Source organism: Gracilinanus agilis, chromosome 2 (assembly GCF_016433145.1).
Source record: "Gracilinanus agilis isolate LMUSP501 chromosome 2, AgileGrace, whole genome shotgun sequence".
Taxonomy (NCBI): domain Eukaryota; kingdom Metazoa; phylum Chordata; class Mammalia; order Didelphimorphia; family Didelphidae; genus Gracilinanus; species Gracilinanus agilis.
In genome coordinates, this window is record NC_058131.1 from 89,786,865 (window position 1) to 89,802,205 (window position 15,341).

Genomic DNA, 15,341 nt, shown 5'->3' on the forward strand with positions numbered 1-15,341 from the left:
ACTCCCATTGCCCACCCTTACCACTCTTCCACCTATGAACCAATACACAGAAGTTAAGGCTTAAAAAAAAAGTACACAGTGTTATAAAATCCTAAAGATCTTTTCCATTTTTCATCTTTTGTCCTCCTTGTCCTTCTTTTCTTCTTCCTTCTTTATCCTTGGACTGACTATTCTCAGTTGGAGCCCTTGCCAAGCTTTCTAACTATCCACCTAGGAAAAAGTCGATGAATGAAGAATTTTTATTGTCCAAACTACATATATTTGGATGGTAGCTAGTTAAGATGGTCTGTCAGTATATGTGCTTGGATAGACACTTGACACAATAAGCCCAACAGGGCTGGACAGGGAATAAACAGGCCAGATTACCTTTGGGAACTTTTGTGATGCTTTTAATGGCCCGGGCTTCCCTCTGAAACCAATGACCATTTTTATTAGTTTGTATTTTTCCTTTTTTTTTTTTTTTAAATTTTAAACCCTTAACTTCTGTGTATTGACTTATAGGTGGAAGATTGGTAAGGGTAGGCAATGGGGGTCAAGTGACTTGCCCAGGGTCACACAGCCGGGAAGTGTCTGAGGCCGGATTTGAACCCAGGACCTCCTGTCTCTAGGCCTGGCTCTCAATCCACTGAGCCACCCAGCTGCCCCCTTCCTTTTCTTTTAAAAGAGTTTGTGTTTGTATTTATTTTTCAGTTAATGAAGTTTTTTCATTAACTTCTTCATGCCCTTTTGGCAAATAAAAATACTGAAAGAAAGCCCTCCATACATAACTTTATAGTGAGGCAAAGCAAATTCCCACATTAGCCATGACCATCACTTTAACAATACAATTCTGATGGTGCCATATGGCTATGTGTAATGAAATATCAAACAAAATAATTAAAGTTAAAAGGCATCCAAAAGGCAGTGGAGAGAATCTTGATGGACAAGAACAGACCACAATGCATTACCAGTGAATAAATGAGATGCACAAGAGAAATGTCAAAGGATAGTATCAGAAAACTGTATGAGTGGGAAAAGGGCGTTGGTTAGACAGCAAGTGTGAAGAACAAACAACAGAGAGCCCTTGCCCATCAGTATCTATGCAATGACAAGAACCCCCAGCTAATTAGGTGGGCTCTCCCACCTCCGTGAAGGATTACAGGAAGACATGAACAAATCAATGAGAATAGGGAGACATGGTTTGGGTTTTAGTCTTCGATGAATCTCATCCTTGTCATCAAAGAACATTAAGCTGCGCTTATTCCCAAATTCATGGAGAAGAGCAACTATCAGTATAGAGGCGGGAGGACAGAAATGTGGGTGTTAGAGATGGATGATGAGTTTGCAAAGCCTCATTTATTCAAGTTGCTCCTACACCAGCTTTTATTCAAGGAAGAAGTGAGGAAAAATAAAAGTGAGGCAGTGACCGACTTAAGTCGGTCTCTCTTTTTGAGCCTCCCTAAGAATCTTACCTTTCATTACAGAGGAGTGAGAAGAAAGAGGGGGTTCACATTTAGCTTCCTTTGTTATGAGAGCCTGGATGCTTTGGTTTGCACTGATCACGTGTTTAAATAAGGACCCATAGACACCATGCTAGGCAGCCAGCTTGGTACCTGTGGCCAAAAACTCTTCTGAACTCTACAGGAATTAGTGTCCTGGGGGCAATAGACTGACGACCTCTTTTTCCAAAGCCTTTGGGTTAGCAAGAGGCCAACCCACTGGCTGGGTCCAGAAGCTCACACCACACTGGCAGTGGTATATTAGTGTATTGACTGGCTCCTGCTGTTGTTCAGTTGTGTCTGACTCTTCATGACTCCATTTGGAGTTTTCTTGGCAAAGATACCAGAGTAGTTTGCCATTTCCTTCTCCAGCTTATTTTATATTTGAGGAAACTGATGTGATCAGGGTGATGTGGCTTCCTCAAAGTCACATGGCTGGTAGGTGTCTGAGGCCAGATTTGAACTTGGCAAGATGTCTTTCTGATTACAGGCTCAACACTCCATCCATGGTGCCACCTGGCTGACTGGCTCTATACAGACTTTTTCTGTGATATTTGCCTCCCCTGTATCTCACACACCTAAGATGCTTATATCTGTATTCTTTCCTCTGATCCTAAAGGGTCTTGAACTCATCAAGTCCTTTTTTTTATTCCTGAGAGGTTTTTTATTCCAGTGACCATAAATGACTTTCTGTGGTTGTCGTGGAATCATCTGCCTCTATCCTCACCCCTCCAAGGGTAGGAGGTGATTGCTACGGAGTAGAAGGGTGTAGAACCAAATTCCCTCCCATCCCACATCTTTCCTCACATTGTAAAAGGAGGCTGCTTCCAACAATCCTCAGCCAACCTAGGCTCCTGATTTGTGATCCCTCCTTACCCTGGGGATCCCTTCCCAATGCCTCGAGTCCCTGGGCACTTACCTGTAACCAGGACAAGAACCAGGGCTCAGTGCTTGTGCCATATCCCTTCTTCTTCCCTCCTCTATCCCCTAGCAGGAAGGTTGGGAGAGCTGAGCAAGGTCACTGGAGACAAATATTGTTCGTACCCATCATCTCACGGAGACACACATGGATAGACACAATAGCATGAGGCATTTCGAGGCACTCAAAAGAGTTTTCTTTGAGTGATTCCCTCTCTCAGAGGTAGAGAAGATTTGTGAAAGGTTCCCACAAGAGGATGCAGTAAGCTAAAATGCTATATGAAAGTGAGCTACTAGACTCTTATTTTAATACTCAAAAAGAGATATTATCGCATAGGTAGTCCTTCCAAAGACCATGATCCATGCATTCCTGCCCTTCCATAACTTGTCTTATATCTGGGAATTTATGAATATTTAATGATAATGAGTGAATTTCATGAATAACAATAGCTAGCATTTACATTGTTCTTTAGAGTTTGCAAAACTCTACACACATTATTCCATTTGATCCTTACAACTCTATGAAGCAGAAAAAAAAAAAAAACTCGTTCCAATTTTACAGACTGAAAAAAAAACCTAGAATTTTTTTCAACCTGTAAAATCGGAATGAGTTTTTTTCCCCAATTTTACAGATTGAAAAAAACTCTAGAATTTAGAGAGTTTAAGAGACTTACCCAGAGTCATACAGCTAGCTAGTAAGTGACTGAGTTAAGATTTGAACTCAAATCCTTCCTGACTCCGAGGCCAGCACTATCCACTGCACTATCTAGAGGCCACCCGTTAGGTGGTTCACCCAAAGCACTGGGGGCCTTCCTTCCTGATGTTCTCTTGTGATTGAGTGAAAGAATGGATGCCAGTGAAGCCAAGGGGCTAGCCACTGATGAGCCTTCACCTGCCATATGGCCACATCCTTGGACTTCTTTCCCCTTTGCAGCTTCTTTTTTGGAAAGTGGCCTGCCCATGCCCTCTGGGTGATCCTCATGGCTTCCATGACTTTCAAACATAGAACAAGTCCAGAAATGACAAACCACAGATGTTCAGTAAACACTTCTTTTTTGCCAACTTCTAAGAACTGCACTAGAATAAACATTCTAATAACGTTGGACAGGAACTAGGTGGGGCAGGTCTTCAGCATTTCACAAAGCCTACTTGCAGAGGCAACATCTTTCATAACCCAAGATGGCAATTCATAAACCACTTCGAGGTTTGTGCTTGAGGTTATGGGTCAGATTAGGTGGCCTTTGAAGAGTCCAACTGTGGGATCCTCTCATATTTGAACTATATATGTTAGGCACTACAGGAATGATAGGGATGGAGATTTAGAGGTAGAAGGGTCCTTAGATGGTGAATCTCACCTCTTTATTTTGTATATGAGGAAACTGAGGTCTAGGGAGGGTAAGGAGGTTAAGTCACATAGCTCCCAAGTGTTGGCCTTCCTGATTTCATGTTGAGCACTGCAAGTTGTGTACTAGGAAGCTTACTATCAAAGAGGGGATCAGATGTACATAAATAGAAGTCAAAACACAACAAGGTACAGTCAGGAACCAGCATATAGGAAGAAGATGGCAAGGTATACCTGGTTCAAAGAATGACTTTTTAATGTGTTGTACTTTATTCAAAAAAGTGACAAAGTTGTACCAGGGTCACATCATTATTATATGGGTTTACCCCAGTGGCTTCTTGTTCTCTGGATTCTGGGTCACTGCCAAAGCCACACAATCCTGAGCTCGCTCCCAGAGGTACCTTCAGAGACACAAAGGGATATAGAGTCACATGCCAACAAAGGACTCTTCAAAGATGGATTCAGAGGAAGATGGGCAAATGGGAGAAATCACTAAGGGTTCCAATGGGGAGGCACATGATAGGTCTCCAGGGGAGAAGACAGAATTGTTCCCAGGGCAGGGGGCATTCTAGAAAGGGTTACTCACATGGTCCCTTTGGGCACAAGGAGGCTGTCATCTGCAGCCAGACGTAGTTTCTGTCCCTCAATGGTCACCACTGAGGACCCTTCCTAGGTCAGAAGAAGCAAGGGGAACTTATGAGCTACAGAAAAATATACTCCAGCCACTTTTTCTAAATGAATGGGGCACTAATACTGAGCTCACTGTGATTAGGCCGCACTTAATCTCTCTCTCTCTCTCTCTCTCTCTCTCTCTCTCTCTCTCTCTCTTTCCCCCTCTCTCCAAGAGGGTTCGCTGAGAACCAGATCTAGGTCTATCTTTGTGTTTGTCCCAGAATGAGAGCCCCTAAGAGCATAACTCAGGAGTGTGGCTAGATGTCTGTTTTAGATTGTAATTTCCCAAGGGTAGAGATAAGGAGTAGGAACATTCTGTGGAAATCCATTTTTTTTTTCTTGAGGGGCCTTGAGTCTCTGAAGAATCATCTCAAATCCCCATGTAGTTAGTTCTCTAAACTTCTTAGCTGTAGTCCTATCAGCCTCATCTTAGGAACCTTACCAGCTGCCAAAGCCACACGTCAACATCCAACTTAGGGCCTTTGCTGCTGCCAGATCCACAGACTTTCACCTATTGGGGAGGAGAGGAACACAAAGATCCCCACTGGATTCTAACTCATCAGCACCAAGGAAAGTTCTTCCTCTTCCAAGACACATTCCAGTTTGCAGTCTTAATACTTTGGAGGTACACAGATCACATTAAGGAGCTCCTAGAACAGTGATGGTGAACCTATGGCACGGGTGCCAAAGGTGGCATGCAGAGAGCTCTCTCCTGCCCAGTTCATTACTAGAAAGGCAGAGGGACTTGGGTGGAGCTGCTCCCCTCCCCCTCTTCATGAGACTGATGACATTTTTTCACATCCCCTGCCCTCTGCCCAGCAGCCCAATGGGAGTGCACAGGGGGTAAGGTGGTCAGCTCATAAGCGATAGAACTGGAGGGGAGCAGAGCACTGGGGACACTCCCCTCCCCCTCTCTTCACTCTCTGAGGACATTTCTCACTTCACTCACCCCTCTGCCAAGCAGCCCAATGGGAACACTTTCTCCCTCTCCTGTGTGGGGTAAAGAGGGGGACAGGGCACACCTGGCACTCAGTGGCGGTGGGGTAGGGTTGGGGTGGGACCCGGCACTCTATCTCTAAAAGGTTCACCATCACTGTTCTAGAAGAAGCCAAGCTCTTTACCAAATCAACTAGTTCCTGTGACTTCCAAACAACTCCTCTCCATCTGCTTTCTGCTGTAGGGAGGAACTTCAGACTTGTGCCTTTCAGGGAATTGTTTTCACCCCCCTCAACAAAAAATCCACCCAAGGACACCCTGCTGTATTCACATGTATGCATCTACATATCTTCTCATATAATCACAGGCACACAAGTATCCATTGCACTAGCTTAGCTCCTTCTCCAGGGCTGCCCTCCAGAAGATCATGAACTCCTTACCTCTGTTTCATATGTGTCTCCAAACATGCTGAGGGTGCTCCCTGCCTTTAGCTCCCTCCGATGGTTATCCAGCCATCCCTGAAGGGACAGTGGCTCCATGACAGTTCTGGTGCTCAGCGGGAAGGGGGGCTCTTTGAGCAGCTGGTCTATAACCCAAACCAGTGAGTCAGTGACCCCTCAGCAGCAGCCACCAAACCCTCCGACCACTCAGCATTACTGAGGAGCCCTAACTGAGACTACCAAGTGACAGCTAAGGTTTCTTTCTTTTTTCTTTTTTCTTTTTTTAAACCCTTACCTTCTGTCTTGGAGCCAATACTGTGTATTGGCTCCAAGACAGAAGAGTAGTAAGGGCTAGGCAATGGGGGTTAAGTGACTTGCCCAGGGTCACACAGCTGGGAAGTGTCTGAGGCCGGGTTTGAACTCAGGACCTCCCGTCTCTAGGCCTGGCTCTCAATCCACTGAGCTACCCAGCTGCCCCCAACAACTAAGGTTTCTGAAATGAATCACAGAGAGAGAACAAGGTAAGGAGAAAGTAGAAGGAAGATCCCATTCCCAAATGCTCTGTGTTCAACAGCCATGATAATTCCTGTTTGGTGGGGTTAATGGCTCAAAGTGTGACTTCTCTCAGAGGCATATGGAAACCAAAAAGCTTTCCACAATCAAAGGAATTAATGTCTAATGGGGGCATTTCAGGTATTCTGGACCTCTCTGGGGTTCCTAACACCTCATGTAGGCTTTAAAAGAAGATAAAAATGAGAACTTTCAGGGAGAGAGATGATGCTCCATCTAAGGCCCAGCACCCAGAACTTGCATCCTGCCCCTACCCCATTTCTCTCTATGCAGAAAGATCTCTTAGAACATCCTCACCTGGGCGAGGTTTTCCTGTCTTGTACTGCTCAGAGTTGAAAAACCTGAAGGTACAAACATGACACGTAGGCTAGTGAGAGACCAACCCAAGAGTACTTGTGTTGACTCCCACCCCCACCTTGTCACTGGTGCTTTTCCTATTCTCCTCCATCACATCCAACTATGTCCATGCATGAGAAACTGAGGAGACACAGAGACAAGGCATTAAGCTGCATGCACAGTCTCATGGGTATCTACTGCAAGCCAGTGGGAATCCCTTCATATTCCCCTACATTCTCCACTCTCATTCCTATCGTCTCCCCCTTAGATTCTCTAATTTTCTCCTCTTCTAGGCTTCATTTATGATTAGGGTATCCTGTCCCATCGGAATTATGGGGAATAAGGAAAGATAGTCCTGGAGAAAGAAACTGATTTTTTCTTTTAACCTTCCAAAACCAGGTCCCTCCCAGCAAAGAGGCTGATTCTAAATTCTTGCGTCAAAATCGTTTCCTCTCCATCCTCATCTCTCTCTCACTTACTCCTGGATGATCGGTGCTAGTTGTGTGCCAAGATCCTCACAGTAGAACCACTTCTCAAAAAGGACATCAGTTGTATCTCCCACATAGTACCTGCAGAGGGGAGTGGTACATGTCAACCTATCCATATGGGAGGAAGGGACAGGTATCCTGGGGACATGCCTTTTGATTGTCTCCCTTGGGCCCCAAGCTGGAGGGATGGTGATGCTCACTCTCCACTTCTGCCTCTCTCTCCCTCCTCCCCTTACCTCTCAGCTTCCTGCACAAGATCATCCTAGAGATGGGAGCCAGAGTATAAAGGAGGACCCATCCCATTGTACCCCACGTCTTGGGTTTCCCTATCCCCTAGGTCATAGTCCCCTGAAAGTGCCTCAGTCCTGCTTCTTTATGACCATTATCTTCCTTGAAGGTGGCTCCATTCTCCTCTCCCACCTACATAGGCTACCCCTTTACACTCTGTCTCCCTGCTTGGGAAGAGGGTCAGGACACAGAATTTAGAAAGATTCCTCCAGGTCCAAGTTCCTTAAGTAGAGTTCATAGTTTCTATCTTGACTGCTGAGGTACGGGTAGGGGGAGAAATAGGACATTAAACTAAAGGAAAGAAAGGGGATGGGGTAGAAGGGGTGGCCCAGTTCTGCTTCTCCACCCTTTCTCCCTTTTGTAACCTATTATCGTTAGAATTTCATGTCATCAGGACCTTCCCCTCCCCGCAAGAAGTCCAGGATGGATTTCTGTGAACTTGGATGAGGGGAAAAAAATCTATCCATATTTTCATTAACCTTCATTTTCCTTTGAGATCCTCTGCATACTATTTTATGTATTTTAAAACAGGATTCTGAAAAGAGATCCATAGCCTGGCCAAACAAGCCATTTCACAGAAAAGGTGAAGAACCCCTGCTTTAGAAAGATGTCTAGGACGACTCTGAGCTCAGTTCTTCAGTCCAAGGCTAATAAACCTGCCTCGGTGGCTACAGAGACATATTCAGGATAAAAGGAGGTTTGAGCTAGATGGTTTCTAAGCTTGCTTCTAGCCCCACCTTCTGTGATTCTATTTTACTCCCTTGTTCAGAGCCCCAAAGTACTGTATTTGGACTGTACATTACTGCCGAGAGAGACACCACTATTACCGCCCAAGGCAGAAGGTTATCAGGCTTGGTCAGCAATTTAGGAGGTCACTGGACTCACCCCACAATCCCCCTCTTGTAGATCATACAAATGAGACCCTATCTATAAAGTACTTTGCAAACCTTAAAGTACTACATAAATGCTAGCTACTTATTATTATTTGATCATTGTTATTGTTATTATCCAGTTCAGGGGTGCACATTTCTTAACCCACCACTGACCTGTCCTGCTGTTAAATAAGGGATTTTAGATTCGATAACCTCCCCTGACTTCCTGACGTGTTTACCAGCCAGGAAACTTTCCCCTTGGGTTAAATTTGAGCCATTTTCTCACTGTGGTTGGTCTCTTCTCACCCAGTGACTAAGCAGTGCTCTGGTGACTCAGACCCTTGGACAAAAGTGTCCCCATGTCATCCCTAGGGTGGAAGCCTGTGCCCTAAAACCCAAAGGAGGTAGAAGTTAGGCACCTGAGCCCATCCGTCTCTGTCTTCAGTCTTTCTCGCTCTATCACCAGCCCCACAGTGTTGGCAAACCTTTGTGGGGAATGGGGGATGCCAGCTGGCAGGAGGAATATCTGGAGGTAAGACACAAAAGAAGTTTTGATAGTCAGTAAGGACAGTGACATCAATTGAGGCTTCAACCACCATAACTGCTCAGCTGGGGAAGGAAGGAAAAAAGTTGGCAGAAGGGTAACTACCCAGCATGGATTAATCTTTTTTTTTGGCCAGTCACATTTCACCTTGAAGAAGAGGGAAAAACCTAAGGCCACTCACAAAAGGGCTGTGGAGCAAGAGATCTGTGTCTACGTATGGGCCAAAGGAGAGCCAGAAGCCAGAATTGATGGTAGAGAATCCAGGGAACTAGGTATGATGTGGACAGATGGGGCCCTCTAGTGATGGCAAGATGATGATCAGTCCTGAAAGTGTTCCCAGTCACAGAATCACAGAATTGGAGAACTGGAAGGTTTCTCAATGGCCATGTCATCCAACCCATACCCAAAGGCGCCCCCTCTACACACACACACACCTGACAAGTCATCATCCAACCTCAGCTTGAAGATTCCAAGGAGGGGGAGGGAGCCTCCTTGAGGCTTCGGTCCTTTCCTCCTTGCCTAGACCTTCTACCCTTCCTACATTGGTCATCGTGCTCCTTCTTCTAGAGTTGGACCTGAAAGACCTATTGCCAAGGGTCTTCCCCAGACCCTTCCCTCCCTGGTCTTCCCAAGATGCTCAAAGGGCAGAGCTACCCAGCCCCAGGACCCCTTCCTTCACTCACCTCCCCCTGGCGGATGAGCACATCTCTGCGTTGGCCTTGCTCCAGGATCCCAAGAACCATGTGGCCTTCAAGCTGGTAAAAGATCTATGGCAAGAAGGAGTGACTTAAACCTTCTCTAATAAGAATATCTTGAATGCCTAGAATGCCTTGATATAGCAGAACCTCATTACTGTCCAGGGCTGATGGAATCACCAGAAATAACTCTGAATTCCCCTAGTGTCCTGGTGGGGTTCGTAAAGGGCTTAGGAGCTGCCCCTGCCTCACAGACCCACACAGACTATAGATCACAGGCCACAGTGGGCACACCACACGCCACTGCAAGTATCCCACAGATACCCTGTGGATAAACCGCAGTTGTATAACAAACATGTCAAGCAGATGCTACGGACCCTCGCTCAAGGAGGAGGCAGTATGGTCTAATCGTTAGACTCTAATGGAAGAACCAGTGGACTAGGAGTCGGAAGACCCGTGTTTGAGTCCCAAGTCTTTATCTGTAAAATGAGGACAGTTATACCACCCCGGGAGTATGAGGAAAACTCTACATGAATGTAAACTATGACTATGGTCTCTAGTGAGCTTTGAGGCATTCTTGTGTGTTGGAAGGGGACTGGATAAGACATTTTCTTGAGGATGTAGCAACTGGATGGAAGAAGCTTCAGAAAAGGGAACCAGCTGGGTGGTAGGCTAGAGGGCTGGAAGGCTGACTGTTGGGGAGCTGTGAGGTGTCAGTTTTCTTCCATTACTATAGGAAGGGGGGGGGAGTAGCTGTTCTCAAAGTACTTTATTCCAGTCAAGGCTTTTGTCAATTAATAGTATTTACTGAAATCAACCTAAAATGGCAGTTGACACTACTGCACCCCCTCCATCAAAAAAGGAGCTTTTGATTTCAGAAAGAAATACAGGATAAAACAAAATGTCCAAAGACTACCATGAACAAAAATAGTTAGCATTTATATAGCACAATTGTTTACAAATTGGGAACTAAGAGGACCAAAAATGCACACCTAGTAAATGTGCAATGCAGTATTCGAACTCAGGTCTTTTTAAATCCAAGTTCCAAATGCTAACTACTGTACCATTTAGCTACTTCTACTCTTGTTGCCAGGATTTACTATAGTCAAGGGTTCCACTAACTCTGCCTATACATGTCTCCATATTTATCTTCCTAGACAGTGCGATGGATAGAGCTTCTGGAGTCAGGAAGACATGAGTTCAAAACCAGCCTTAGACACTTACTTGGTATGTGACCCTAAGCAAGTCACTTTACTTCTGTCTGCCTCAGTTTCCTCATCTATAAAAGGGAGATAATAATAGCATTTAACTGTTAGGGTTATTGGATTCAATGAAATAATAACTGAAAAATGCTTAACCCAGTGCCTGGCTATATAAATGTTATTTATTATTATTATTACTATCATCATCATCATCATCATCATCATCATATCTGACCTCAGACCAGCACTGAGCTGGGCATGTCTTTCCTCATTTCACACTAGCAAATTAAGGCAGCAGGTAGGGAGAGAGAAAAGGGGGCTGTACTATTTGATCCTGGGTCTAATTATTTGCCCTGGTTCATTCATTGAGACATTGAGGCAATGCATAGACAAGTATTTTTGGACATTGGGGGGTTATATCTGGGGTGCCATTATATCTGGGGATGGTGTATTGATTTTCTGGGGCTTCAGGGAATCCATCTGTGCTGCCACTGTCCCACACAATCCTTCAGGCCAGTTCCCCCAAGTATAGGGGAATGAGCCACAATAATAACAATCATAATGGTGGCAGCATTTCTGTAATGTGTTAAAGCTCGCCAAGCACCTTACATGTTATCATAACCTTTGCTCCTCACAACAGTATTGTGAGGAAAGTGCTAGAATATGCACATTTTACAGATGAGAAAAATGAGACAGAGAGAGGTTAATTGATTTGCTCAGCTAGCAAATATCTGGGTCTCTCAGAGTCTCTGCATGGATTAGAGTTCTCTCTAGTCACAGAAGGATTCACCAGCTTCAAAAGCCAACTTCCCACCTCCTAGGACTGTGAGAGAGGGAAGGGTATGCAGTCTCCCCCTCCTGAGTGCCCCTGTTCCAGGGGCAGCTATCCCATAGACCTCTCTAGAAGCAACAACATTCTCTGACTCAGAAAAAGAACAGCATTTCTAATCTCAGGGTGTCTGACTGGGCTGTGAGTGTTTACACGCAGAGCCAGCACTAGCACTTATTTTGAGGCAAGTGTGGGGCAGTAATTATTCTAATTCTCTGTGATGTTTTGGTTCTAATGACCAAATGCCCTTCCCTCATTTGCTGCTTTTTCTGCTCAATCCAGGTTGCTAACCCAAAGCTCTAGACAGCTTCTTTCTTATACTGTGCTTTCAGAGGGTTCTGGGAACATACTGGAATTTGGAAGGAGGGTCAGGATTTGTTTTTTGGGGGGTGGGGTCAGGTGGATAATAAGCACGTGAGCACTAGATTTAAAACTGGACGTTAGTGTGTCCTGAGGAGGAAAGTGGACCAAGGACAGAGATAGCAAATCCATCTGACGGAGAGACAGAGTCAGAGAGACAGAGACAGAAATAGAGAGAGACAGAGAGACAGAGAAAGGTAGACAGACACACAGAGAAAGAACAAACATACACAAAAGAAACAAAAAGACTCAGAAAGACATACATCAATAAAACCAGAGCTATCTACACAAGCATCTACATGGGGAGAGGAAAGAGAGAGAGAAAATAAGTAGAGGCTGACTGAGACTGAGACAAGTAGATATTGAGAAATATTTATCCACAAAGACAGAAAAAGCCTGAAGTTGTCTAAAGCCATTTGTGGCCATTCCTTAACCCATCTACCTTCACTATAGCATGAACATTTTTTTTTATTTGTGGTAGCAAAGAGTTGGAAATAAAGGAGATGCTCATCATTAGAGGAAATTCTGGTGCATTAATGTAATGGAATATTATTCTGTTGTAAGAACTAGCTATGAGAGATTCAGAGAAATAAGAGATGTAGATTTCCCTTATTTCAGGAAAGCCATATACATGGCAACTTATCCCCATGTAAATGTAAAGAATGACAAAATAAAACTGAATGTTAGGACCAAGCTTGGACCTAGAGAAAAGATAGAAACATATTTTTTTTTTGGAGAGGTGGGGAGGTTCTGGGTATGGAACATGGGAGTCTTTGGGGAAATTAATAAAAATAATTAGCAGTTAAACAGTACTTTAAGAGTTGCAATAAAATAGTGCATACCCTTTGATCCAGGAATACCACCACTAGGTCTGTATCCAGAAGAGATTAAAAAAAAAAGAGTGGGGAAAGGACCTACTTGTAAAAAAAAATATAGCTGCTTTTTGTGGTGGCAAAGAACTGGAAACTAAAGGGATGTCCCTCAATTAGGGAAGGCTGAACAAAATGTGGTATATGATGGTGATGGAAAACTATTGTGCTATAAGGAATGATGGAAAGACCTTCATGAACTGTTGCAGAGTGAAAATAAGCAGAACCAGGAGAACAGTGTACACAGTAACAGCAATATTGTGGAAGGATCAACTATGATAGATTAAGCAATTATTGGCAACACAATGATCCAGGACAATTCTGAAAGACTTATGACAAAGAGTGCTATCCACCTCCAGAGAAAGAACTAGTGGAGACAGGATAAAGATAAAAGCATACTATTTAAAATTTCAATTGTTCATTTGAGTTTATGTTTTGAGGTTTTGGTTTTATAAGATTACTCACTTACAAAAATGAATAATATGGAAATATGTTGATATATTTATATTTATATGAAATACTTAATAGTATGAAATATGAAATACATGTATAACCTAGATTGAGTTGCCTGCCAGCACTGGGAGGGGGAAGAAAGGGGAGTGAGGGAGATGAGTTGGATCATATAATTTGGGAACAGTTGTGTAGAAATTTATTATAACATGTAATTGGTAATAAATAAAAATATTTTAAAAGAGTAGCAAAGTGTTTTTCACATTATTTCTTTGGATCTTCACAACAACCTTGGGAAGTAAGTGCTATTATCCTCCTTTTACAGATGAAGAAACAGAGTCAGATAGAACTTAAGTGTCTTGGTCAGGGTCATACAGCTAGTAAATATCTGAGGCTGGATTTAAACTCAAGACTTCCTGACTCCAGAAACTCTATCCACTATCTTATCTAGCTACCTCTCCCAGTTAACATACCCTCTCAACGTTTATTTCCTTATGTGTAAAATGTGAAAAATAAAATTGATGACTTTAAAGTACCTTCTAACTCTGAATCTGGGATCCCCTTTTACATGAATAAAGTTCAAGGATATTAAGAGACTTAGCTAGGGTCTGGAGTGGTAAAGGACCAACCATCTTAATTTGGGGAAGATACTGTCCTTTTTTGGATTTACACCAAACATTGATTTTCCCACATGCCTACCCACAGCTACAGGAAGAGCCAATATTTATTGGCAGTTAGGCTGTGTAGATTACTGGACCTGGAGTCGGTGGGGAAGAGCAGAATTTCCCCCAGAATATTCAATAACAATTATTTCCTTCTGATGTGTTTACCACCTCATCCCCTTTTTTATCTACTTCTCTTGCCAATCCCACAATTTTACAAATTGTACATTTGTCCAGTATGAAAACAATTGGATGAATGCAAGTCCTTCCCCTCTGCTCAAAGCATAGGTGACATCCCACCCTTCTCCAGGGCCCATACCTCTTCTCCCTCCTCAATGTGGTAATCTTTTCTCTGGTTTGGGCCTCCAACAAACATGACTTTAAGTTGGGACTGATGCCTGCAAATAACATATAGAGGTAATGAGTGCAGAGCCTGAGAAATGAAGGTTAGAGGATTAGCCCAAAATGGCATTGGGAAGGGGAGTCTCCATAAACTTTAGAAAAGAATATTTACAACTGGCTTTATTTAAAACAATGTAAAAATAAAACCTCAAAAATAGAATTTAATAGAATTTCTTAATCACATTCCATATCATAGACCTTTCAAGACAATAGTCTTCCTTCTGTTTTACTGGCAATCTTTAGCTTCGTTTTTTACTTCATTTGAAGTGTATGACCTATTTTGTCCAGTGTCTGTGTAAACATCTGAGACTGTCTTCCAGTTTCAATGTCTAGTTGTCTTACCTTCTCTTTTCTACACTAGCCCTCTCCAAAACCAACAAGGAAGTTACACTGTGGGCTGACTAGAGAAACCAATTAAGGCAAGGACCCAGTTTAGTTACTTATTCAAAAGTTTATTTACTTATTATACTTTCTGGGAAAAGATCTTTGCTTTTTCCAAAACCCACTTGGCAAAGGGGAGCAGAGTGATTTTTTTTTTGCTAATAGTGCAGTTTGAGAGATTACAAAGAATTTAATTCTATATACTAAGCCTGGTTCCTTGATTTCAAAAAGTCCAAAATATTATTAGTCCTGGAATGAATCTTGGAATCTAACCTCATACTTTTGATTTTTACAGAGGACATAGATGGGGTAAATTGACTTCCCCAGGGTTACAAAATCCAATGTGGCAGAACTGAGATTAAAAAATTGCAGATGGACCAAGTTTCCATCTGTCTATCCATCCTTCTGTCTATCTGTCGTTCTGTCTATCCGTCTAGCCATCTATCTATCTACCTATCTACCTACCTACCTATCTATCTATCTATCTATCTATCTATCTATCTATCTATCTATCTATCTATCTATCTTTCCATCTGTCTATCCATCCTTCTGTTTATCTGTCCTTCTATCTATCCATCTATCTTTCCATCTGTCTATCCATTCTTCT

The 15,341-nt window shown here is 43.3% G+C and overlaps 1 protein-coding gene across 1 annotated transcript in view; it reads right to left on the reverse strand.

The window, feature by feature from the left end:
- Positions 1-3,976: 3,976 nt before the first annotated feature.
- HAAO (3-hydroxyanthranilate 3,4-dioxygenase) overlaps positions 3,977-15,341 on the reverse strand; it is a 24,429-nt gene continuing 13,064 nt past the window's right edge. Inside the window, exons 2-10 of the mRNA XM_044663279.1 lie at positions 14,271-14,349; positions 9,568-9,651; positions 8,760-8,866; positions 7,172-7,261; positions 6,654-6,697; positions 5,787-5,932; positions 4,853-4,921; positions 4,325-4,407; positions 3,977-4,139 (exon numbers count right to left, since the gene is read on the reverse strand). Of these exons, the coding sequence (XP_044519214.1) occupies positions 4,061-4,139; positions 4,325-4,407; positions 4,853-4,921; positions 5,787-5,932; positions 6,654-6,697; positions 7,172-7,261; positions 8,760-8,866; positions 9,568-9,651; positions 14,271-14,349 (781 nt within the window). The 3' untranslated portion in view covers positions 3,977-4,060. The remainder of the gene's footprint in view (positions 4,140-4,324; positions 4,408-4,852; positions 4,922-5,786; positions 5,933-6,653; positions 6,698-7,171; positions 7,262-8,759; positions 8,867-9,567; positions 9,652-14,270; positions 14,350-15,341) is intronic.